Here is a 26936-nt window from a genome sequence, read left to right as displayed (position 1 = left end):
GTAGCTAAGTCGCTCATGTCTGCGTCAATAAGAACTTAAATATATGAAGCCCCTTTATGCTAATGTGATTGCAGTCGTTTGAGGATGTGGTACCTGTTATAGGTTATATGTCCAGAACAACACACCCTTTTGGTAGTGATAAAGCTGAAAGTGGAGCCTTCTAAACAGTAGGGGCTATGTCAGTAAATCGCTGGAACGTCCAGGGTTATTGATTGCAGCCTCCATCTTCAAGGAGTGCAACTCTGTATTAAAGACTACTATTTCCAGGTGCAAGGCATCCTTCTGTTTAGATCAAAATGAGTACTATGTAATGGGAGCAGTAGTCTCTGCACTCCATCTCCTATTAAGAATGCGAGTTAATGACATTGTAGAATGCTTGTAGTTAGCTGCCCCTGAGTTACAGGGAGAGTTTCAAAAACTCAGACTTCTTTATGAATGTTATTCAAAGATAAAAGCTTGTGGTGCTCATTTTATTCTGTAGGTGTGGATAATTGTGGTCGCACAGTGGTGGTGGTAGTTGGAAGGAATATTCCTGTAACTCTGATAGACATGGAAAAGGTAAAATCTTCGTATAAAATTACAGAGCTGTGGCAGTGATTCTTTAGTTAAGGTTGAAAGGCAGTTTCTATTAAGTACAACTATCTCATACTGTACCCTCAGCACTAACTTTAGCAGGATATCTCTAGAGGGGTGTGTCTATGCAGAAATCTTCCTACACAGCAGATTATGTACAAACTGCTTGCATAGATACTTTAACATGAAAATATATCCTATCTAAAACTTTGCATATGAAGATTTTCTGGTAGGAACTTTTCTAGGGAAGTGACTAGATTCTCTTTAGGGAAGCATTGGCGCCTGGCATTGGCCACTGCTGGAAGACAGGATACTGGGCTAGATGGACCATTGGTCTGACCCGGTATGGCCGTTCTTTAGCAGTGTAGCGTAGGGCGCGCGCCCCCACACACCCCCGCCCTTTCCTTCCCAAGAGATGTAAAGGTGCTTCTGTAGCTGGAGACTCTGAAGAAGTGAGGTGCAGTGAGCAAACTTGTTTCTTGCACATGTAAAATGCCAGGAATCCTGTTCCCCACACAAAGTATGTGGAGGTTAGGGGCATGGAGCAGAGTAAAGGTTGGTTGTAGAAATCACCAGACAATATTTTTGAGCCAGTGTTTAAGACTTCAGTGTTGCATCATGTTTTTATAATTAAAATATAATATCAGCTTGTCTTAAGGCTTTTGGTCTGAATAATATTAGTGTTAGAAGGAAATCTGTTAGCACAGAATGGGACTGTGACAGATTTTTCTGCTGAAAATATAAATGTCTTCCTCAGGCACTCTTGTACTTCATCCATGTCATGGACCATATTGCAGTGAAGGAGTATGTCATAGTATACTTCCACACGCTCACTAGTGATTACAATCACCTGGACTCCGACTTCCTGAAGAAACTGTATGACGTCGTTGACATCAAGTGAGTAGGAAGAGAAACCCTTCTCCTCTACTTCTCTCCCCATACAAGCCTTTAAGACAGACCGTTTATCCAGTTTGCTTCCATAGCTAAAGGATTGCTGGGAAGAATTTCACAGGGGCCAAGACCCAGGTGTCTAACAAAACCAGTAGAGATTAGGAAGAAAGGCCTGTTTCCTTTCCTGCTCTGAATCAAACCATTTAAACAAATTTCTAGGAATTTCTGTAATGCTTATTTTAACTTGTGAGTGCCTCAGTTCAACAGGAGATTAATTCTAGTTCTTGCATGCTTGTGTCATGTACTGGTCTCTGCAATCCCTGCCTGTTGCATATCGATCAATAGTGAAGGCAGGCGTGTTTGCGCCCATATATTTTATGTGAGCTCATTCCATCTCCCTCTAAAGGTTGTGTTTCCAAAAGATAGTATTGTCCACTGGGATGCTCCATCCATTTTGCTGGAGGAGACGTATAGTCCACACTAACAGTTGTAACTAATGTGTAACCCTCTTTGTCTGCACGATGGACTGGAGGATCTGATAGGATTTCTCTAGAGATGCAGGGAAACTTTTCACTTCCTTTGCCTTGCTTATTCTTAGGGCAGCTGCCCTTTGACCTGGATTTGAATGCTATGGGTCAGGGTTAGCACCACAAGCACTTGTGCACAAGTGGGCAAATGTCTCCAAACGCTTTAAGCTCTGGTTTTGGCTGAATTTAATAGGATGAGCTCATCACTTTTTTTTTTTTTTTTTAACAAGCGTCACTTTCTTCTTTAAACCAGGTACAAGAGAAATTTGAAGGCAGTGTACTTCGTCCACCCAACATTTCGCTCAAAGGTGAAGTATACTGTACCAAAGGCCAAGAATGCAGACTTCTGAAATAAAATAGGGCATAAAATTGTAGTGTAAGGGTAGAAGTCATGAGAGAGAGAGAGACTTCAAAACACTAGGCCATATCTGCTAGATAAGTGTTTTCCAAGAGCTAGTACACATTTGTGTACTATTATTTCTGGCTTATGTGGCTGCTACACTAGCCTTTCCCTTCCTACCTTAATGATGAGCCTCTGTGCTGGGCCCCTGTGTACCACTACTGCTCACTTCCCATTTTACTATGTGTGCTCTGACCTGCAGTGACGCTTCATCTCTCAGGTTGCTATTAAGCCACGTTGCATTGCTGGTTAGTGCACATGAATGAACAATGGCACAGAGCCTCATGATTAAGGTACTGAATGGATGCAGACATTAGCTGTTACAGCAGAGGTCCTAGTCTGATAAACTGGAATAGTTGTCTTGAAAGGCTGAGAATGAAGCTGATCAGTGTCACAGGTGGTTGGGGTACATGTCTTTGTGGTGTCCTCTAACAAAATTTAAAGCTTTGAGACCACATTTAATTCAAAGAAAAGAGGCATTAGTCCTTTCTCCTGCTCTCTGGCGTGAAATATGACATTCAGCTATGTGAACCCAGAAACCTGAATCTTTTTCTCTTTGTGGTTCACCACATGGGCATTTTTTACTCCCAAGGACAGTTATGGTACAAAAGCAGTGTCAGTGCAAGATTCACACACGTGCACCTCATCACCAGTGTGCCTCAAACCTGATCTGATGTGGGTATTCAAGAGGCAGAGGGGGAAAACTTGATTTCCATGGCCATTATTTGGCCTCCGCTGAGATTGCCTGCCTGCCTGCCTCCCCTCTTGTTGGCCTTAGGTCAGCTCAGGAACACACAGCACAGCTGATAGAGACCTAACCGTTAATTTCACATAGGCCACCAAATAGCCTTCATATTTGCTGTGGTAACTGCTTGCCTGGGTCACATTCAAACCCATTAACCTGTAGATGAGTCTCCCACTGCCTGTGTCCTGGTCTTTTCCAAAAAACTGAGTAGCAGTGATGAGCTAGCAATGGGCTCAGTTAGGATCCTGGTTTGTAATATAAAATAATAAGGTGGAAAAGGGAAGAAGAATTCCTTTTGGGGAGGCCTAAGCAAGGCTTCAACTTTTTATTTCCTGTGGATTTGTCTAACCTCTTCAAAAGGACATGTTACTGCTTTGCTCTATGGTCTCTAGAGGCAACCAGAAGGTGGTGCTGCTTCTCTTCCTTTTTCTCAGCTGTGGATCAAAACAGTAATCAGGGTATTCTGCTTGGAAGGCGCTAAAGTGGCAGCAGTGGCCCTAACTAACATCTTACATGCTTGCACTTTCGAATTAGATGTCAGACTACGGGCCTGACCTGCCATCTTCATTAGAGAGCCTTTGTCACTTTATGTAAAATAGGAGTAAGAGTAAGAGTGTGGTCCCCAAGGTCCAGGCCAGATTCCATCGCGAATGTGTTTTATTCTGCTTGGGTGCCTCCCTGCAATTTCAATAAGTTGAAACATGGTAGAGGAATGTAGGTGATTGTACTGAGGTTATGAGTTGGGCAAACAACTCTGGTGGTTCCTTGATTTCATTTTATTAATACCACCACCATTTATATAGTTCTTTACACTTGTCAAATATTGTACTAGAATGAACTTATTAATTCCATGCCAGTGTAGCCTTCAGCCCTTCTCTTCCCTCATTCATTTGGGTAGTTGTCCATCCCAAAGAGCAGCTTTTTGTAAAAGCCTCCATTCTGTACCACAAATTGCATGGATAGTCAGCCTTCTGACCATCGCTTCGTTAACATTCTGAAACCTCTGAGGTTTTGTTGTGGTGTTTTTTTTGTCCTTACTTGGGGATGAACACAAAGCGTATTGGGCTAATGGCGATGCCTGCTGACCAGAAGGTTGTCGTAGGTGGTTAATTCCATAGTTTGTGCTAATTAATGGTTTAGTTTGTGAACACTGAATAGGTTGCCATTTCCTGCAACAGTAAGACAGCACTCAGATATCCTGCTGATAAGAACAGTATGAATGTTTAGATTTAGGGTTTACAGCAGACATGGTCAGTGTGTGGCCTATGAGTGCCCCGTCTTTAATATGAAGATGTGCTCAGAGCAGACTGTGTCCCAGTATGCATTGTCCCATCTTGATCCCATCAGCGTTCCAGTCAGATTAATTTGCAGCATTGCATGTTTGGAACTGTAGTCCTTGCATCCCTGACATCTATGTTAAAAATAAAACTGGCTGACTCATCTGGTCATTTTATGATAGGTGGGGCTGATAGTGCTGCCTCCTATTAAGTTTGCCTGATACTTCCCTTTTAAAAAACCCTGTTTTCAGTTGCTTATAACTTTGCCAAACTTAAATCATTTGGGATGAAATTTTCCATGCCCCGTATCTGCCTCATGATTTGTTGGGTTTTTTGTTTGGTTGGTTTTGGGTGGTTGTTGGGTTTTTTTGTTTGGTTGGTTTTTGTTATTCGTTTGTTGAAAATTTCACCCAAAATGGTTCAACTGTTTGAGAATGAGGTTTGAAAAATCCATTGTTTTGCCCATATTTAAAACTTCTGGTTACCTTTTCTTTTAAAAGTTCTGAAAACTTTATGCTTTGGAGCAGGGATTGAAATTGAGCAGGGAGGTGTCCTTTGTGTCAGGGATGTACCTTTGCTGTCCCTATGAAAATTGGGCCACATAGGCCTTTGAAAAAGTGCAGTTCACATGCTCAGTAGAGACTTGTTAGATTTTTAGCAGATAAATTCCCTAAAGTGTCTGTCCACACTGGGCATGCTCCCTGCAGTTGTAGCTCTGGGCTACAGCAGGCCATTCTTATTCCAGGCATCTGAACAGAGTGCCACAATTCTGTGTCCTGTGCTTTCAATGAGCCTTGCTGAGCCTAAGCCACATGGAGGAAGAGGCTGCCTGAATCAAATGCAGGGCGGACCAGAGCTAGACTGGAGGGAGTAGATAGGGACAAGAAGCCTAAGTGCAGGGAGGTGGAGACTGGGACTGGCAGCCTGGAAGAGAAGCAGAAGAGGAGAAGCAGTGACTGACTGGGCAAGGAGACAGACTGGGCCTGAGAACTAGTGAGGCAGAGGAAGGAGGTGAGTGCAAAGGGAAGACAGATCTGATGATGATCCGTGGTACAGAGGGAAAACTGGGATTGGCTGGGCAAAGAGACAAGGCCAAGGAATTGGGGGTTCGGGAGAGGGATGCTGAGACTGGATGAGGAGTCTGGGGATGGTGGATTGGGGCTGGGAGCCACAGTGGGTGGTGGGTTGAGTGGAGGCCAGAGTTGTGGGGATAAAATGGATGAGGTGCTTTTTGGGTGGGGGAGCTAGGAATGGTGGGGCAAAGGAAACAAAGGACAAGTTGAGGGGTTGGTGACACTGGGACTGAAATGTAGAGTCCAGAGGGGTGAAACTAAGACTTGCTGGGGCAAGGAGACTGGAACTGATATGAGTAGCCTGAGGTGAAGAAAACAGGACTGGGATGAAGAACCAGGGGGTGGTAAAGAGACAGGACTGAGATAAATTGGAGGGAATAGGGCAAAAGGGGTCACGCTTCAGGTAAACAGGCAGAAGGGTCTGTGACCATGCAGGGTTCTCAACCTTTTTCTTTCTGAGGCCCCAGCCAACATGGTATAAAAATTTCCTGGCCCAGCTGTGCCACAACAACTGGCCAGTGTTAGCGGGTAGCAAGCAGGGCAGTTGTCTGGGGCCCCATGCCACAAAGGGCACCGCAAAGCTAAGTTGCTCAGGATTTGGCTTTAGACCTGGGTGGTGGGGCTCGGGGCCCTGGGCTGCAGTCTCACACAGCGGGGCTTTGCCTTTCTGCCCTGGGTACTAGCGAATCTAACGCTGGCCATGCTTGGCAGACCCCCTGAAACCTGCTCGTGTCCTCCCAGGGGGCCACAGACCCCTGGTTGAGAACCACTGTATTAGAGCACACTTCCTGCCCAAGCCTGTAGTGGAATGCAAGATCTCTGAATCTCACCATTACTCTGTCATCTATGAACTCTCCGGGCAAAGTGTCTCATTTCCCTTCTAGTGCTGGTCCTACTATTGCTATGAGTTGCTCTATTAGATCAAGTGGCAGAACTCTGAGCAGTGCATGTAAAGGGTGCAACCTGCTGATGAACCATGTCATTGTCAGTATGGTTCCACAAGATGGAATTCAATTTTTTCATATTGCTTTTTTAAAAAACTAGAAAATTGCACGTTTCAGAGTAGCAGCCATGTTAGTCTGTATCTGCAAAAAGAACAGGAGTACTTGTGGCACCTTAGAGACTAACCAATTTATTACAGCATAAGCTTTCGTGGGCTACAGTCCACTTCATCAGATGCGTAGAATGGAACATATAGTAAAAAGATAGAGAGAGAAATACATCCACACAGAGAGAGAGAAGGTGGAAGTTGCCATACAAACTGTAAGAGGCTAATTAATTACGATGAGCTATTATCAGCAGGAGAAAAAAACTTTTGTAGTGATAATCAAGATGGCCCATTTACATGCACACACAAAACTATTAAAAGACCATTATTAAGATTGCTAATTCAAGTACTTAAAAGTTAGGAAATCCCAGAATTAAGATTGTGTGCAACCTTAATTCAGCCTCCTGTGCATATGCATTATGATGCCATCTTTAATTACATGATCACGTACTATTTTTTCACACAGGACCCCTGCCTCAATCACTGCACAGGATGGACCTGCTGTAGGGATGAATCAGGGTTGTGTAGTAAAGAAGGCTGTTTGTAGAACTTCTGCCGTGAGGTAGTAGTACCAGGAAGGGTGGGTGTAGACCCGCCCCCTCAGCTAAGGGGGTGGAACCATTTAGTCCAGGCTACTAGTGATTTATGAGGACAACGAAAAAGAAAAACCGGATTGGGAAAGAGGTCAAAAATCCAGGGGGGACACCGAACAGAGAGTCCTAGACAGCACCCACTGCTCCTCAAAGGCAAGTAAGGAGTCAGTGGACACCGCCCAGAGAAACTCTGCTCAGAGGCATGATCGGATAAAGGAACAGAAATAGACCCCACTGCCGCAGAGCGCTCCCTCCCGTTCAGCTTCCTTCTCCTGGATAGATGGCTGGCCATCTTGGCCAGAACCAGGAGAAGATTGACAAGGCGGTCTCGTGACTTTGTAGCATAGTGTGGTAAACTGTTGTCAAGGAAGTGAATGTTGTGTGGCCTGTAGTCCTCTTTCCCTTTCAGACCTATCAGAATTCACGTGTAGAACAAAAAAAAAAAATCTAGAGGTTCCAAGTGGAAATAGCCATGCACAGATCTTGCTTGTGAAGTAAATAAAAAGCCTGCCCAAGTCTTTAGGTTTCTTGTCAGAGACTGCAGCAGAGTTCTGAAATAGCTACAAGCAGGACGAACATATTGGGGATTAGCATGCAGAGAAAAATGCCAAGTGTCCTCACTTGCTTCAAATTCCAGAATGTAGTTCTGCTACTTTAGGGGCCTTTCAGCCAGAGGAAATATAGGGAAGTAAAATGGAATTAAACAAAGATGGAATTTGACCAAGCTAGTATTCTAAGGCAGGGTTTCTCAACAATTGGATCACAAACCCCGAAGGGAGGGGGCACAAAAGACAATCCAGGGCCCTAAGGCAGCGAAATTTTTGTTACAATCTAAAACAAAGAAAATCTCACTCCCTTACCTATAAAGATCAAATTATTCTCAGTCAACCTCTCAAATCAGACACACAGTAATAATAATTGTGAAGTGCTTTCAGATCTGCAGATGAAAAGTGCCATATAAAGAGTTAGTTGATATTATTATATAGACTTATTGTTACATTTACTAGAGAATACCAATGACAAGACAGTAGTGACAATTTTTGCTTTGGTCACCAGCCAGACATCATAGAGAAACATTGCTGTAAGGAAAAAATGTTGTGGGATCTTTAATGATAATCAGAGCCTCAGTTTTGCAGGACATGCAAAAGATAATACCTCCAGCAGCACTGTCCCCACCCACAACATTGTGCAGAGGTTTTCAGTCTGTACTGACTTGGAAGGAAAATGCCCCCCTGTTGAACTACCAGCTCAACACCACTTCTTACATGAGTAAAGTTGAGCAGAGGTAAGGAGAACAGGGAGAAAACAATGGAGAAGAGCCAGGGCTGAATTTTCTGGAGGCTTCAGATCTGGTGTCCCAAGAATTCTGGAGATTCTGTTCTCATTGATATATGTTAAAGGAATGCTAATCATTTTATTGTCAATAGCTTTACCAATTTTCCCTTTACTTTTTCTTATGCTGGACGTCCAAGAAACCCCAGCCTTCAGGCCCTTCATCCTGGCAACCTGCCATGCACCTGAAGATATCTGGATAAAGTTCCCTCTGGAGCCTGTAAATGCCATTCCTCCAAGCAGAAGGTGTCATTAGAATGACACTGCTCTTTCACTGGCCTTAATCATATCTTCTGGGCTTCTTGTCTTTGACTTAAATGTTTTTTGGGGGGTGGTTTCTTCAGACACTAATCTGTTTTCATGTCTCTCCATTGTCTTCTACCTAATCTCCTTATCCCTCCCCAACTTTACTCCTGCAAGGAGAGCATTTGTTTACAAGAGAGAGCTCATGGGGCCTGCTGCTGGCTATTGAAGGAGAATGTATCTCCTTATGGAGTGTGAGATGAGACGCACAATAGGAAGTAGCCAGTAGGACATTGCTTGACTCACATGGTCTTTTAGTCTCTGAGCCAGGAGAGTCCCATAAGATCTAAATTGCTTAGATGCCTTCAGAAGTGCATGTTTCTCTCTGCTTTTGCTTTTCAGTGTTCCTGGGGTAGGACACTGTATTTCTCAAGCTCAAGAACAGGAGCTCTTTGCTTGTAAGCTTTCCCCCATCCCATCCCCTAGTGCCCTCCTCTTACACATCTCTGCATTGTATTTCAGTTCTTAAATCTGTAATGTAAATAATCAATGTTATTGCTGTACTGAATTCTGACATACTTAATGGCTGCCATCTGTTGTATTTCTGTACACTATTTCTGGGCCTGCTGGGCTCTAGAGGTTTTTATCATGCGTCTTGGCGGACCAGAGCTGTGCTTGTTTTGTGGGGGCCATGAACATGGTTTATTCTGCCAACCAACATTCTTTGTTTCATTTGAGAAGAGAAACTGTTTTAAATTATGTGCATTGTAAGGCTAGTGGCTTTTTATAGAACATGTTGCTCTAAACTAAGTTTGCAGATGTGAGAGCACAGCAGTGATCCCCAAAACAGAGGGTAATTAAAGCAGTGTGTGATTGGCTAATGCTGAGTAATCCATTGTACACAAAAAGGCAGCTAGACCAATCCTGTTTTCTTTATTCCTTCTCCGATGTGAGCATTCAGTGGTCTCCTCTCTCTCCAGTGCAGTCACCTTCCAGCAGCACCAGACTCTTGAGCAGAAGTCCTCTATTTATCCCCCCAAAATACTGTATTCCTGGGTAATATTTTATTGCTACCATTGCATTCAGTGTAATCAATTATGCTTCTGCATATTGACTGTCTGAACTTAACTTCATTGTTTCGATGCTCCATCCTCTCCTGTTGTGAGGGAGTGAAAATTACCATGGTGCAAGATTTGAAATCTGCTATATTCAGACCAGTGACACAAACACTTGGTTAGAGTGAGGGATCAAGTGCCAGTTTTCGGGTCAGAGGTCTCTCACCATCAGAACTAATAGCAAATCTGAATGTCAGTGGGAAAACTGGTCACCTCCGCTTTCTAGTAGTGTATACGCTCTGATTCTAGCCTTGGTACATCATAAAATATCAGTCTTAAAACACAGCTCATTCCAATTGCTTCTCCCTCCCACTACATGCACGCACACACTCAACCTCCCAATCTGGTTGTACTTTTTAAGGATGAGGACACTGTACTTTTCAAGGACGCTATTTGCTTCCCTCAGCTCAAATGTTGAGCTTCAACTAAAGATGATCTGTTTGGGACGGACATTTACATACGAAATATCTTTTTATTTTTAATCCACCATTCTGTCAGATTTTTTCCATTCCGTAAATCGCAGCAGCACTATACGAACTCACTCGTGCCACACCTCTGTGTTTCTGTTGACATGCTTGATGCCAGTGCAGTAAAAGAAAAGGAAACTCTGCTATAGTTCACGAAACAAAATGTGAAAGGAAAACCATTTTCAGGCTTCTCTCTCTACTCCCCCTCTTCCCCAACACAACTTAAAACAATCCAGGGCCTGCCGTAAGTTTGTTTGCGTTAGCAACTTCCAACTCTCATTAGAAATTGCTCTCTTCTCTCAATGCAAAGCTTTCAATTGCTGCCAAATTTTAGTTCTGTTCAATGTGCCTTCACATGATTTCCCCTGCTAGATCGAACAAACTGCATTTGCCACATTGGTGATCCTGACTTATATATTCTAAAGGTAGTTACTACGTGGGTTTTGTAGTCCAAAGGGAATTATGCTTTGTATTCAGTACATAGCTGAACAAGTGCAATGGCTGAGATATTGCAAGGTAAGGGACGAAATGGCCCCTGGACTACAAGTTTGAGACAGTGGTAAAAAATTCCCCAGAACAAATTACTGTATTCAGTAGTGTACATACACACAGATCTGTCTCCTCCAGTCAGCAGGGCCTGGACTTACTCTGTGTTGGGAAAATGGGATGTGCTGTGGTGTCCGAATGGGAAGATTGGTTGAAGCCAGTTTTACATTGTGCTCTAAAAGTGTGGTTTGAGATCATCCTCTTCTCCTCCCAGAAATAATTTCAATACATGTAGAGCAGTTGCCCACACTAATAGGCCTTAACAAACAACACCTGGCTGGTAATTCCCTATCTGATTTACGTGTGGGAAGACAAAGCTGAGTTACCTGCTCTACATTGTGTCCTGTTATAAAAAGATCTGAAGGAAACTCAAGGTTAGGACCTAAAATTAAGACTAGGGTTTTGGGCAACAGTTGTAAGTCGGTTCTGATGCCATTTGAGCAGATGTAGTGTATAGGAGAGAGGAAAACAAATACCCAGAACAGAGGATGTATCTATCAGTATCTATCTATTGGGACAACTGAAGGTCACTTTTTTTTCTAAATTGCCCTAGAAAAAATGGTGCTAACAGGCATTAAAACCAAGGCAAGGAAAGAGATTGATCTGACTAATCTGGAAGTGAAGAAACTAATTGTAATGTGCAGAGTTTTGGAAATAGCAGAATGGGAAGGAGTAAATAGACACCAATGCCATGCAGCAATATGGGCATGTAGAATTAAGAAAAATGTCAGTCTGGAGTTTGAAAGCACTACTCTGTAGTGCAAGTAACAGCTTGCTAGACTAGCAATTGGAGTGGACTATTCCTTATTGTTGTGTGCTCGCACTTACAATGCTGAAGCTTGGTTGGTTTATACGAGTACAAAATAATATGCTGAACTTGAAGACTCAGAAATGGCATCAGTTTAATTCTTTTCTTTTCTATGTTTAGGTCTCAACATGGTTTTTCACAACCTTTACCGTCTCAGGGCTAAAGGACAAAATCCACTATGTGGAAAACCTTCAGCAATTGTTCACAGCCATACCCCCAGAACAGATTGACTTCCCCCCTTTTGTCCTTGAATACGATGCCAGGGTAAGTGGCTTCAGGTGATAAGCATCTGTTTATGCTCCCAAGCACAGTTGTTGAATGTCTTACAGCTTTGTGAAGCAGACTGGAACAAGTCATCTTCACCCCTCTTAAAAGGAAGTCTAGATGGATTGCTGGGGAGACTAACAGCTCTTTTTGGACTTCATAGAAACAGTCAGTTGTCCCATGTTAGTCTTTTCTACATCAATCTCTGAGGAGAGGGTTTGGCCCAGAAGCAGCCCTTTATTCCAGTAGAGGCTTCTCTTATATTTTTTGTGTGTAAATTAGGGACACCACTCTTTGCCTAGCCGAGGACCACACCAAGTTTGTATTAAATGAAGACGATTTCAACCAACCTAATCAGTAACCAAATGGAGATGCAGCATGCAGTACTCCACATTGAGCTGAGCAGCCTGGATTGCAGACCTGTAGTCCTCATGGGCCCACACCTCCATAATGAAGATTAGGGTCACTATGGTCTGCTTTTCTTGGGGAAGAGCACTCTCTTTGATGAAGCAGATTGTGTCTATTAACTTGGATGTAGAGGTATGGCTGGTCTGCCTCTTCTTGAATCCTAGGTGCCCTACAGGTGCAGATCTTAGAAGTATTCACGTCTCTTATTCTCTCTGCTTGCTTCTCTCCCTCACCTTGCTTATCTCCTGACAGTCTCACTAAGCTTTCAGTTTTCCATGGCTTATCGATTAGCTATATGGTGCTATTAACAGTTTTCTGCAATATTCTGAGAAGTTAACTAACCTAAAACCTGACGCACAGAGGATTGTTGCTGTCTGCCGTCCCACTGTGTTGTCTTGTATTGTTTCATGGCCTTCAAATTTTGTTTCCTCTTCCCAGCCCCAAATTAACACACATTAGGGAAAGGGAGTGGAGAGGAGGAACTGCTCTTGGTTGTCTTAGTCCTTTCTTCCTCCTGGACTTCTCCCCAAAGTGCAGGACAAATGTGACTCAGTGTCATTTTGACCCACCTTTGCCCTCACTTTAAATACAGAGGAACAGACACTGCATGTGTCTGTAGGCAGTGTGCCATCTTGAGGGGTTTACTGACCACATTACATGCTGGCATTTGCAGTCTTGATAGGCCACGGCTTTGGATTTAGGCTAAAGCAGCTGTGATCTGCTATGTTCAAATCAGGAGCAAGCAATTTTCAGGCTCCCAGCAAGTTGCCAATGCAGTTCTCAGGTAGGTGAAGTTTGGATGGTACTGTACTAGGATATGAGGGGGTGGTCAAGAATGTTTATTTAATTATGCCTCCTTTTTATCCCTCAGTTGCAGGCACTTGAGAGTTGGGAGACACATTTCGTTAACTTCTCATTCCTTTATCACAGGAAAATGGGCCTTACTATTCTTACCCCTCATCCCCTGACCTGTGATCTACAGCTCTGCAATACTGCTGGTTTCCCATGGATCCTATGACCTGATGCCTGCCGATCCCATGTGCATTTGTCCATGTACAGAATTCAGAGAAAGGGTTTTGCCCCCAACTCTCTGGTATTTTTTTACTGATGAGATATTTTCAAGCACACAAGCAATCTGAGAACTTTATGCCACTGTGAATTGTACTACTATTTCAGATCTATTTATCCAAAGGAAAAGTTGATTTCAGGATCACTTGGTGAATTTTATTTTCTTCTTTTGGAAGGTATTGAGTTTTATGCTTGAATTGACTTTTTTGCTCTCCCAGAAGACCATCAGAGATACTTTAATCATGTTTTTACTTAATATTGCCTGGTTCCAGCTCCATTTATAATACCCTGTTTTACAAATGATATACAGTACCAGCCTGACACTGTTGCTCATCTTATGGTCTATGCTTCAGTTCCAATTATTTTCCCCTTCTATTAGTGCTGATTATTCTAGCGATGACCCTGCAACAGTAGCTGGAATCAGGAATATCACAACCACGGAGTGAGCAAAGTACTATGCCAAGTGAACTCTGTGGCAGTGTTTAGTACCATAAATGCTATAATCCCTGTCTGTTTTCCCTGGAAGATGTGATAAGTTCAGATGTTGTTGCTCTCCTGTTAAGAATAAAATTGAAAAATGTGTCTGAATCTCTCCTGTAATTCTAGGTATTTGTGGTCTCATATCTTTCAAATAGACAGATGCATAAATGTTGTAAATGAATGCCATCTGCTTGACATTGCAGCCAGCACCCTAATTACTCTTGTATGTATTAAAAGATTCAGTGATGTAGCTTCTATTTTCTTGAAAATAATCACGCTCTGGGAAAAGACTCTACACTCCCTTTCAAAGTGTAACAGGGACACTATCAAATAGCTCTGACAGCTCTGTCAAGTAAAGCTTTAAACGTTGACTTCCCAGGGGTGTAAGATTGGAGGTCCAGCGTAGCCCACACAATCCATGAAACATTTTCAAAAGTGGGGGGAGGATGCGATCTCATTAAATACATTTGAGATAACACCTTCCAAATCGCTGTACACCGTGACAGAGTCCCTGCTGGACATAGTTTGTGCACAAAAATTTGTTTCAGGAGGCGGTGTGGTTCTCTATTGCCTTCTTTGCACCAGTGAATAGAGGAAAGAAACCTAATTGTAACTGTTCCCAAGCCAAAACCATTTTGTATATTAAAAAGCAATTCCTCTTCCTGTCTTTTTGGACCCTCTCTCCTTTCAAGAAAACACAGGTATTGTGGTGTGGTGAAGTGTATGAGGTGGTTAGCTATTTATACTGCATTCTAAAATTCCCCTGCACATTGAGTACATATGAAACTGTCACTACTGAGCTAATGCAAGAGGTAGACTGCAGTCACCCTCATTGTTAGAGAGGGTAGATGAAGTGGATAGGGCTGTGGTAATTATCAATTCTGACATGTTTCACAGCCTTTAAGTTCCTCCAGTGGTACATTCTACTTGTGCCTCAGAGATGGACTTCCAGAGTGTGTGGGGGAGGGAAAGGGGGGAGATCTTAGGCTGCTCTTCCCTCCCTTCCCCGAAAATTCACCACCAGACATACACGAAGCATGGAAAATTTTAGTCTGTGCGATGGATATTTTACATATGTAGCGCATGTGAAAAATGGGGTTTTTATAGAGGAACCTACTTGGGAACATGAATGCCTTACTTGGAATCAGAATGAGCTCTGTAATATTATATAGCACTTAAATGATGCTTTCCAAACATTAAGGCCTGGTTCCACAAAGGGATTTAACCATTGCAATGCTGAACATTGTGGCACCTAGCTTTTAGGTTCCTAAAAAATGACAGGAACAACACTACAATCCATAAAGTCTGAGTTAGGTGCCTAGGCTCCAGTACAATGAGTGGGAAGAGATAGGCAGCTTACAATGTGATCTACAGAAGCCAGCATGCTAGGCAGAGTGCTCCATAAACTAACTAATGGGAGATGCTGACAACAGGGCTGTGTGCTAAGCCCCATTCCCCTCTTGGAAATTGGTACCTGTCTCTACTTAGCAATCCATGAACGGAACCTGCTGCCTGCAGTCAGGCAGCTTGGGCACCTAATTCATTTCTTGTGGGAATGAATTAGGTGCCTGCCTTGCTCCACGCAAATCAGCCAGAGGGAGGAGATGGAAGTAACGGTGGTGGTGCCCCCCTTTATGACTTCTAGTCCAGTGGTGGTTATTGAATTATTTATCCACAGTGGAGCAGTCACTAGGAGAGACTGAGGGAGCCCTACATCAGACTATCCCATAGCTCGGTGGTTAGAGCATGCACCTGAGAGGGAGGATTTGAACAGGGATCTCCCGTATTCTCCTCTAGCAGAGGAGGGAATTGAACCTGGGTCTCCCATATCCCATGTGAAGCTTCTAACCGCTGAGCTAAAAGTTACAAGATGGGCTTCTGCTAATGCCACCACCAGATTTTGAATGGGACCCAATCCAGCGGGTAGCCTTTGCTTACGCCTACCCCATCAGGTCCCACCTGCGCCTCAGGTGGCTGATCCCCTGTCTTCCCCTGGTTTGTGAATTGTTCTGGGGCTTAGGCAGGAAACAGGTGCCCAACACCTATCTTTTTCGCCCTCCTCTGCAGCATGGGTCACTTGCAGGTTTAAACTAGTGTAAATAGTGAATTCTCTGTAACTTGAAGTCTTTAAATCATAATTTGAGGGCTTCAGTAACTCAGCCAGAGGCTCCGAGTCTATTGCAGGAGTGGTGGGTGAGGCTCTGTGGCCTCAGTGTGGCAATCAGAGTAGATGATTGTGATGGTCCCTTCTGGCCTTAGAATCTATGAATCTGAGACACCTAGTGAGGCAGCAGTGCACACCCCCACAGGCAGAAACTTAGGGTATGTCTTCACCACCCACCGGCTCGGCAGGCAGCGATCGATCCAGTGGGGATCGATTTATCGTGTCTAGTCTAGACGTGATAAATCGACCCCTGAGTGCTCTCCAATCAACTCCTGTACTCCAGCACCGCGAGAGGTGCAGGCAAAGTTGAAGGGGGAGCAGCAGCAATCGACTCACCGCGGTGAAGACCCCACGGTAAGTCAATCTAAGTACATCGACTTCACCTACATTATTCATGTAGCTGAAGTTGCGTAACTTAGATCAATTCCCCCCCCCCCCAGTGTAGACCAGGGCTTAGGCCTGGTCTATATTTAAAATGTAAGTCAACGTGGCATAACCTCAAGCACCACAGCTACCCTAACCTCTCCAGTGTAGATGCAGCTAGGTCGAGGGAAGAGGGCTTCTTGGGGCAACAGAAAAAACGCTTCCATTGTTATTATTTATACTACGGGGTTATGCTAGTATAGCTACGATGCTATAGCTATAAGAAAAGGAGTACTTGGGGCACCTTAGAGACTAACCAATTTATTTGAGCATAAGCTTTCGTGAGCTACAGCTCACTTATGCTCAAATAAATTGGTTAGTCTCTAAGATGCCACAAGTACTCCTTTTCTTTTTGCGAATACAGACTAACACGGCTGTTACTCTGAAACCTGATGCTATAGCTATGCCATTCGAGTCCCTTTAATGTAGACATGGCCTTAGGTGTTTGTGGAACTTACTTAGATCCACTTAGGCATGGACTGAGTTCAGGCACCTGCAGGGTTTGGCACGAGTTTTGTGGATCACAGTGGAGCCCAAACTGGGACTTTGGGTGCCTAAACCAGTGACTTAAATGCCTAAGTGTGGAGTTTAGACACCTAAGTATCTCTGGGGCTCTGGGCCTAAGTACTTAATTCTCATACATGCATATGCCCATTGAGGTAGATAAATGCTATTATCCCCAGTTAACAAATGGGAATCTGAGACTGCAAGATGTGAAATGATTTAGGCAGACACAGCAAAGTCAAGATCAGAATTCAGGAATCCCCAGGTATCCTTTTGATGCAAGGACTGTGGCTTACCTTCAGGGGTGAGAGTAGGGCCAGAAAGGGCGGGGCCTCAGGCGGAAGGGGAGTGGCTGGAGGGGTCCGCCTCCCCCAGCCAACCCATCCATGCTGCCTGGCCAGGCAGCAGCCAGGAGCCCCAGGCCCTTTTAAATTGCCAGCCCCGGGGCAGCTGCCCTTTTGCCTCACCTGTCAGTGGCCCTGGCTGCTGACAGGGGAAGGGGCAACAACATTAAAGGGCTGCCAATGGGACAGGGACATTACAACACTTTAACGTGGGCTGCATACAGGCCGGTACCGGCTCACTTTCACCCCTGCTTACCTACCGCTTGTAGAGGTGGAACTATACTGCTGGTGCTCAATGAAAGAGCATGCTGTTGATGCTGCCCTGAGTCTCTTCCCTTGCTGTGTCCCTTTGGCTCATAGGCTGTGTTTATATCGTCCTCAGCATTTCAATACTTGTCTGTAACTGACAAAGATGTTCATTATCTGGGGATTGTTGGCACCACTTAATATGCAATTTCTGACTGGTATTTCAGTAATACTTAGTGTGCCTCAGGGCCTCTGCTTTTCCAGTGGCAAAACTGCTAAAATCCAGAAACTCTAGTGCAACAAAACTCTGCGAGTTAAGAAATGTCTTGCTGCCTGAGATATCCTTCCCTTGCAGCCCATTGAGCGATGCTTTTTTTATTCACTTTTCAATGATTGCGAAAAGCAGCAGTACTCTGATACACCTCAGCCACCATTGCCTGTGTGCACCCCATTCTTTGCCCCAGCTGTTTTACAGCTGCCCTCCCACAGCAGCTGTTTATAACAAGCAATGAATTTTCAGGGTCTCTAACAATTTGTGTATTTTTCCATCCCAGTCAACCATCTGCTGTTTTTCACACCCATATCTCTTTCAGGAGGGCTGTAACTCATCTCTGCTTAACAGGCAGATTTAAGGTAATTCATTCACATAAAGTGTTGTGAAAACAGAACTTTTTTCTGCTTCCGCAACTTAAAAACTCTTCCTATCCTCTTGGCTCACAGATGGCTTGGAGAGGTAAGGTAGGTGAGGTAATATGTTTTATTGGACCAGCTTCTGCTCGGAGTCATGCAGTCCTGTTCTGAAGGCTGCTGTATCTGCATGTTTCTCTAAAATTCTAGTTCGGTCAACTAAAAAATGACCCGACTCCACCAAACTCAAATCTGCCCCTGTAGCATTTGCTAACCAGAAAGAAGATCTTGGTAATATGCACCTCTTTGTGCATTTGTCCCTTGAAATACTTCATGTTTAAAAAAAAAAAAGTTTACTTGAGTCCTACAACCTTGTGTACTCCAGGTCAAGTGGGATCTAAATAGCACAGCACGAATATAGAATCATAGAATATTAGGGTTAGAAGAGACCTCAGGAGGTCATCTAGTCCAACCCCCTGCTCAAAGCAGGACCAACCCCAACTAAATCATCCCAGCCAGGGCTTTGTCAAGCCGGGCCGTAAAAACCTCTAACAACAGAGATTCCACCACCTCCCTAGGTAACCCATTCCAGTGCTTCACCACCCTCCTAATGAAATGTTTCAGAGTAGCAGCCGTGTTTAGTCTGTGTCCGCAAAAAGAAAAGAGTACTTGTGGCACCTTAGAGACGTAATAAATTTATTTGAGCATAAGCTTTCTTGAAAGCTTATGCTCAAATAAATTTGTTAGTCTCTAAGGTGCCACAAGTACTCCTTTTGTTTTTTCCTATTGAAATAGTGTTTCCTGATATCCAACCTAGACCTCCCCCACTCTAACTTGAGACCATTACTCCTTGTTCTGTTATCTGCCACCACTGAGAACAGCTGAGCTCCATCCTCTTTGGAACCCCCCATCAGGTAGTTGAAGGCTGCTATCAAATCCCCCCCTCACTCTTCTCTTCTGCAGACTAAATAACCCCAGTTCCCTCAGCCTCTACTCGTAAATCATGTGCCCCAGCCCCCTAATTATTTTCGTTGCCCTCTGCTGGACTCTCTCCAATTTGTCCACATCCCTTCTGTAGTAGGGGGACCAAAATTGGACGCAGTACTCCAGATGTGGCCTCACCAGTGTCGAATAGAGGGGAATAATCACTTCCCTCTATCTCCTGGCCATGCTCCTACTAATACAGCCCCATATGTTGTTGACCTTCTTGGCAATGAGGGCACACTGCTGACTCATATCCAGCTTCTCGTCCACTGTAATCCCCAGGTCCTTTTCTGCAGAACTGCTACTTAGCCAGTCGGTCCCCAGCCTGTAGCAGTGCATGGGATTCTTCCTTCCTAAGTGCAGGAATCTGTACTTGTCTTTGTTGAACCTCATCAGATTTCTTTTGGCCCAATCCTCCAATTTGTCTGGGTCACTCTGGACCCTATTCCTACCCTCCAGCGTATCTACCTCTCCCCCAAGCTTACTGTCATCTGCAAACTTGCTGAGGGTGCAATTAATCCCATCATCCAGATCCCTGATAAAGATGTTGAACAAAACCAGCCCCAGGACCGACCCCTGGGGCACTCCACTTGATACCGGCTGCCAACGAGACATCGAGCCATTGATCGCTACCCATTGAGCCAGACAATCCAGCCAGCTTTCTAGCCACCTTATAATCCATTCATCCAATCCATACTTTTTTAACTTGCTGGCAAGAATACTGTGGGAGACCGTATCAAACACTGCACTCTACCGTGGCAGGTTAAATATCGTGGCATTTTCAGATACTTCTTTTAAAATGGAGATTTATTTTATTGAATTAAACATGCTAATGAAATATCCAAACAGTAAAGTAGTCAGGGTGTTATTTGAGATTAAATTTACTTTTACACTTCCCTCAAGTTTTAAATTTTCCATGCGCACACACGCTTTTCTACTGAAAACAGCTTAATTGTAGATGCTGTCTGGGACTGGAGTGGGAGCTAGTATAAAATGGGCAGGGGGCAGATAATTTTTGACACCTAGGAAGGTGGGGGAGGCAGTTTAGGATTATGGAATAAGCATATTAGTTGGACGGTTCTGCTTCAAATTATCAGCAATGAAATAGTTTTGGAGTCAATGCCCTATTGAAGTCAATGAGGTAATTCATACTTCATACTTCATTAACTGTTTGTTTCATGCCTTCTGCAGATGCGTGGCATGGCTATATGGGGAAATTTACTGGCATAATTATACCGCTATAGTTATACTGGTATAGCTCCCTATATGACTCTAGCAGAATAATTTCCCTGTGTAGACAAACCCTTGGGAGACAGCATTGTGGCAGTTACACCTGAGTCATATCTGTAAGGTTTTTATCACAAACAAGTGCTGCAAACTGAATTATTTTAAATGAAACCTCAGATTTTGGAGCACATTTCTGTAGCAAGGAGTGGATTCTGCAGTCACAAAATCACAGAGTACATGGTGATCTGCTCATAAATGTTTATTAGCCATTGTCTACACATTTATTTACCCATTTAAATTTCCCATCCTAACTGGGTAGATATGATTTCCTTGATTATTATATCTTAAGAGCTCAGTGCTCTGTTCTCAGAAGGAAACTCCTAATATATAAGAACATAAGAACGGTTATAATGGGTCAGACCAATGGTCCATCTAGCTCAATATCCTGTCTCTGACAATGTCCAGTATCAGATGCCTCAGGCGGAATGAACAGAACAAGGCAATTATTGAGTGATCCACACCCTGTTGTCTAGTCCCAGCTTCTGGCAGTCTAGTTTCGGCACACTAAGCATGGGGTTGAGCCTTCTTGGCTAATAGCCATTGATGGACCTATCCTCCATGAACTTATCTAGTTCTTTTTTTAACCCAATTACACTTTTGGCCTTCACAACATCACCTGTCAATGAGTTCCACAGGTTGACTGCGTTGTGTGAATCATTATGTTTGTTTTAAAGCTGCCACCTATTAATTTAATTGGTTCTTGTGTTATGTGAAGGGGTAGATAGCACTTCCCCTATTCACTTTTCCACACCAGTCATGATTTTATAGACCTCTCTCATATCCCTCCATAGTTGTCTGTTTTCTAAACTGAAGAGTCCCAGTCTTTTTAATCCTCCTCACATGGCAGCTAATCATTTTTGTTGCCCTTCTCTGTACCTTTTCCAGTTCTAATATATCCTTTTTAAGATGGGGAGATTAGAACTGCACATGGTATTCAAGGTGTGGACATACCAGGGATTTATATAGTGGCATTATGAGATTTGCTTTTATCTATCCCTTTCTTAATGGTTCCTAACATTCTGTTAACTTTTTTGACTGCTGCTGCACTCTGAGCAGATGGTTTCAGAGAACTATCCACGGTGAACTATCCAAGATCTCCTCGTTGAGTGGTAACAGCTAATTTAGAATCCATCATTTTATAAGTATGGTTGGCATGTTTTCCAATGGACATTACTTTGCACTTACCAAGATTGAATTTCATCTGCCATTTTGTTGCCCACTCACCTAGTTTTGTGAGAGCCCTTTGCAACTCTTAGTTAAGTCCAAAGCTGACTGCAATCTTGAGTCATTTTATATTATCTGAAAACTTTGCCACCTCACTGTTTACCTTTTCCAGATCATTTGTCCACATTGAATAGCACTGGTCTCAGTACAGATCCTTGGAGACCCCACTATTAATTACTTTCCATTGTGGAAACTGACCTTTATTCCCACCCTTTATTTCCTCTCTTTTAACCACTTACTGATCCATGAGAGGAAGCTTCCCTCTTATCCCATGACTGCTTACCTTTCTTAGAAGCCTTTGGCAATCCCTGTTATTTCACTGGAGGGCCATAGCTAGGTAAGAGGGCCATTCTAATAGATCCGTATGGCACACTGTATGACACTTCTCATGCCTGGATCAGAAGATTGTTTTTAATTTCCACTCCCAGATGTGACCTGTATTCCAGTCATGACACCTTGATTAGGAAGGTTGTTGGGGGAGCAGGGCTCTTCTCTACCTGTGTCTTGATCAAGATCTCCTGTCACTGTTCAGAAAGATTAGGTGTCCTGGACTATATGGTGTTTTTATTCAAAGCAATTTGGACGCCTTTTGCTGCATGGCAATTGCTGAATGTAGAACTGCTATTTCACTTCTCTTTGCAGTCCCTATATTGCCAGTATTTAACTGGGTACTCTCAGATGCAGTAGACACCAGAAGGTGCTGGACAGAAACAAAATGTTCTTCTATACAGTAGAATTTTGGCATTTTAATACGGATTTGTCATTTAAACTAAATTCTCAGACTTCGGGTGTTCTCCACATTCATCTCCATTAAATATCTAGTACAGAGCACCTGACCTTTCTGACATCTGCTCCCATTTATCATCAGCCTAAGACTTTGGTTGTAGCCTGCCTCCCTTGCCTTATCTTCATCCTGAATTAGGGCTTAGCTCTGGTGTGTGAGCACCAAAGTGTCTGCAATGTTGCAAATGTCACATAAGGGATTAGCACCCAACTGCTGAGGCCAGGCACTCTACATGAAATTAATTTGGATGGCTCTGCTGTGACACAAGCTGAGGTCAACTGGTCCACTTTGCTGATTTAGAAAATGAGAGAACGGCAAGTTACTACCTTTCCCTGTTCTCCGTGGCATTCGGTCATGAATATCACTGGAGAGAGACAGGTCTTGATTCTGAGTTCACTTACATCATTTTAACTCTGTTAAGTACCATGCACCTACTCCTGATTCCCAGGGGTGTCAGTGATATCAGAATCAGGCCCAGTGACTTGTTAACAGGAAAGTATTATAGCATTAACCCTTCAGAGACTGGCTTGTGCCTAGGAAAAAGGACATGAGGAAACTATTTTCCCTAGGTCAGAGAGGAAGGTGGAGAGATGCTGGAGGCAGAAGGGTTTCCAGCAGTGATGAAGTGAGATGGGATGTTTGCCCAGTGTGAATCCTGCTGCTACTAGCCACCCTCACTAGTCTCTGGCCTACACTTCCAGAGTGACTGACTCTCAGCCTTTCTTTTGGGTCTCCCATGAAGGCGTCTCTGGGGAATCGATAATGTGGAGGGAATCAGTGTGGCTCTGGTGTGATCAGTAACTGAAAGCATGCAGGAGGCTGGGAGGACAGCAGCATCCATGTCAGATGAGGCCTTTGGAAAGGGGGTGGTTGTGTGGAGCTGTGCTGTTGAGTCAGGGTGGAAGTGGCAGGAGGATTAAGAGTTGCGGGGGAGGGACAGGAAGGTAAGGGCACTTTAAACATAAGTGGACTATCAAGAAAAGATGTCTAATGCTGATAAGTATCAGGATATGGAATTGTCTCCAAGCGGGGAGCTCTGTCACCTGGGAAACTTAAAACTAGGGGACTCCCTGGGGAACAATCTTGCATTAGCCTTCAGGCGATAGGGCTCCTCTTCCTTCTGTTAGAGGTGGAGAGGGTTAATCCACTGCACTGCAACTCCTAGAAAACACTGTGAACCCAGGCCCTCCACTAGCCAAAGTCCAGTTACTATGAGCACCAGGTGGTTTCCTGATCCCAGGAACTCAGCTACTCAAACTGTAAAATTCGGATGAAAATCCTTAAATCCAGACTCCAGCGAGAGACTGTTGAATTGGAATTCATTTGCAAATTGGATACAATTAACTTAGGCTTGAATAGAGACTGGGAGTGGCTAAGTCATTATGCAAGGTAGCCTATTTCCCCTTGTTTTTTCCTACCCCCCCCCCGACCCCAGACGTTCTTGTTAAACCCTGGATTTGTGCTGGAAATGGCCCAACTTGATTATCATACACATTGTAAGGAGAGTGATCACTTTAGATAAGCTATTACCAGCAGGAGAGTGGGGTGGGGGGAGAGCAAACCTTCTGTAGTGGTAAACACCCATTTTTTCATGCTTTGTGTGTATAAAAAGATCTTCTATACTTTCCACAGTATGCATCCGATGAAGTGAGCTGTAGCTCACGAAAGCTTATGCTCAAATAAATTGGTTAGTCTCTAAGGTGCCACAAGTCCTCCTTTTCTTTTTACGAATACAGACTAACACGGCTGTTACTCTGAAACCTATCCTTAAATGATAAACCATCCACAACATGTGAAACTGCTGAAAATGCCAAGATTCCTAATCCAGTGAAGACATAGCTATCGCAGGGGGGCCTCAGCTGGAAGAACACAGTGTTCAAGAAGGAGAGGAAGGGGATTGTATCAGATGATACACTATTAACTGCCATATGAACATATGTTTTTAATGTGCTAATCTGATCCCATTTGAAGCCTTTCTCAGCTGGGCTTCCTCTGAAAACCAGATTTCTCATTCCAAGGGGACAGAACTGGTTGCAATTAGGCTGCAGTTAGAACAGGAGGGTTATTAGTTTTGCTGCTGTCAAACTTCAGACACTTCACCAAAACACTGGGGAAAAAAGAGTAAGAGTCTCCTTGCCATAGAGAGGTCAATGGTGGCTTCCAGGCATAGGTTATCTGCTGCAAGATTTCACCATCCACTTTAGCATGGGTACTCACTCCCTCTGCCATGAGGTGCGCATAGTCTCTCTCTCCTGGTGTGGTGCTTGCACTCCCTTGCATGCTATTTGGGGTGCTGTGTACTCACCTCCTCCTATTTGGAGAAAGCTCAAATGCCCACCCCATCATTGACAATGAAGATCACCAAGAATAGCAAATACAGGCTCCTGGTGGCAGATCCATCCCAGTAGTTGAGAAGGCTGATGCAGCTGGAACTGTTTTAAGAACAAGTGACTGTGTGGTCAGCCAGCCATCAAGAGGGTAAGTATTAGCCTGGTCTTACAGTTGATCTGTCTACATTCTGAGATTTGAGACATGTGCAAGAGAGCCACAATGGACTAGTGGATGTAATGCAACTCTACCACTTCAGACTGGATCTGTGCCCTAGAAATGAACCAGTGTAAGTAGTAAAAGTGCAGTATGTCCACATTAGCCAGGCTGGGCCTGGTGCAGTTTTGCTGTGCATCCACACTGGCACTGTATTACACAACTGCAGTTACACTGCCTGCTGGATACTTCTGCAGTTTCCAGCACAACAACCTGGAGCAGTGCATTATGGAGAGATTTTGAAAGGCATTTGACAGCCAAAGGGAAGTTCGGGATAAGAGGTCAAATGCTCAGAAGCCTCTGACAAGTTTGTGTGATTCCCAGGCCCTGGCACTCTTTCCTAAGCCTTTTCTCAAAGCAGAGGTCAGGCTGACCACGTCACTCTTGCTGTTTGCTCAGCAAGCAAGGAAAAGTAGTTTCAAGGTAGCTGTGGCGAGGTGATGAAAACTGTTCAAACAGTAACATAGCAGAATCAGAGATCAAGTGAAACCAGCAATCAGTGGGCTTACTGCTGCAATTGCTATGGGAGGTGTGGGGCTGTTCTGCCTGGGGAGTGGAGGGAAGGAGGGGATAGGAGGAGACAGTCTTTCAGGATGTTTGCTAGATGAAGCATTGCTTTTGAGTCCAGGTTTCGACCACAAACTGGTAAGAGCAAGTTCAAGCTGCCTCGGTGACCTCTGAGGACCACCTCCAAGTGAGCTTCTAGGTGGGGGCAGGGAAATATGCATTGCCCCAGAATGGGATGGCCAGACTGCAGCACTCACTCTGTTCAAGCGTTATATATATAACTCCTGAGCTCGGCTACAGTGAATTGGTATCGCTGCTAGATTTCATTTTAGGCTTTTGGTGATTGGTTGGCAGCAGGGCACATTCTTATGTGTAGACCTGGTGTGTAAAAAGATGTGTGGGGAACCAAAACATGGTAAGATGCCTAGCTTCTTTAGGGTAGGTGTGGTTCCTGAGATCTGGCTTCTGTACCCTGCACTGCCATAAGTGTCCTCTGTGACCTTTGGCATGAGATTTCCGCTCTGATTTTCAGTTATCCTATCTATGCAGTTGGTTAATGACATGTCCCCTTCAGCTGTGGGATGAGGAATGGTGTTGCTCATTGCACGATGTTGAAATGCAGAGTTCTATCAAGGCTCTTCATTGGAACAGGTGATCCAAACCTAAAACCTTTGTACGCCTCACTTAGGTCAAGGGGCTGTTGGGGGCAGGAATACAGAAAGGAGGAGTTATTCTTCCAGATCTTGATGTGCCTCTTCACCTTTGAAAGGGAGCTGTGCTGCTTTGGAGGTCAGCCGTGACCATTTCTCCCTTTAGCGTGCTCAAGAATGAGTGTGCATGCACAATGTCTGCTCCTTCCAGTACAGGCTGGGGAAGCAGGGACAAAGCCTCTATTACAAAAGCAGAACTCTACAGTCCGTAGTGTGTGTGTGTGTGGTCTCCATTTTTAATTGACAGAGAAGTACCTCAAGCTTTCAAACAAAAGGCAACTTTTGTAAACACTTTACTTGGCCTGATCTTAAGTGCCTCTTGCCTGTGTCACCATTAAAATCTGTTTCTGTTTCCCATTTTGTGGTGTAATGCAAGTTCTTTTGGCAGAGGAATGCAAGAATCTACAGAACACCATTCTAACCAGTAATGTATGCACTTGGGGCTCTAGCGGGGGGCAATTTCTCAAAGATAAAAATAATTAGGAGAAAAAGTGATTAGGAGGAGAAATTAAACACAGAAGAGGGAAGACAAAGTGGAAGGCATTGTAAAAAATTTTTACTTGATGTCCAAATTCCTACACTTATTAGACAAAAAAAGGCTACTCAGTTTAAAAAAAAAAATCTTGCTTAAGAAAGGACATGAAAGCAACACAAAAAAATACAACAAATACAAAGAATGGGAGGTAAATCAAGTTAAGAGAAGCAAAGAGAATCAATGAATAGCTCTGGC

General features: G+C 43.9%; 1 protein-coding gene across 7 annotated transcripts in view; it reads left to right on the top strand.

The window, feature by feature from the left end:
* GDAP2 (ganglioside induced differentiation associated protein 2) overlaps positions 1 to 13966 on the top strand; it is a 43480-nt gene extending 29514 nt beyond the window's left edge. For 5 of the 7 annotated variants that reach the window (XM_007067873.4, XM_027830077.3, XM_037910146.2 and 2 more), the window contains 5 exons: positions 482 to 558; positions 1331 to 1470; positions 2245 to 2299; positions 11759 to 11902; positions 13241 to 13966. In XM_007067873.4, the coding sequence (XP_007067935.1) occupies positions 482 to 558; positions 1331 to 1470; positions 2245 to 2299; positions 11759 to 11902; positions 13241 to 13285 (461 nt within the window). In that variant the 3' untranslated portion in view covers positions 13286 to 13966. The remainder of the gene's footprint in view (positions 1 to 481; positions 559 to 1330; positions 1471 to 2244; positions 2300 to 11758; positions 11903 to 13240) is intronic. The other 2 variants (XM_037910141.2, XM_037910125.2) reach the window with 2 other exon arrangements.
* The last annotated feature ends 12970 nt before the right edge of the window (positions 13967 to 26936 follow it).

This window comes from Chelonia mydas, chromosome 1, assembly GCF_015237465.2.
Source record: "Chelonia mydas isolate rCheMyd1 chromosome 1, rCheMyd1.pri.v2, whole genome shotgun sequence".
Taxonomy (NCBI): domain Eukaryota; kingdom Metazoa; phylum Chordata; order Testudines; family Cheloniidae; genus Chelonia; species Chelonia mydas.
This window is presented reverse-complemented; position numbering and strand designations above follow the sequence as displayed.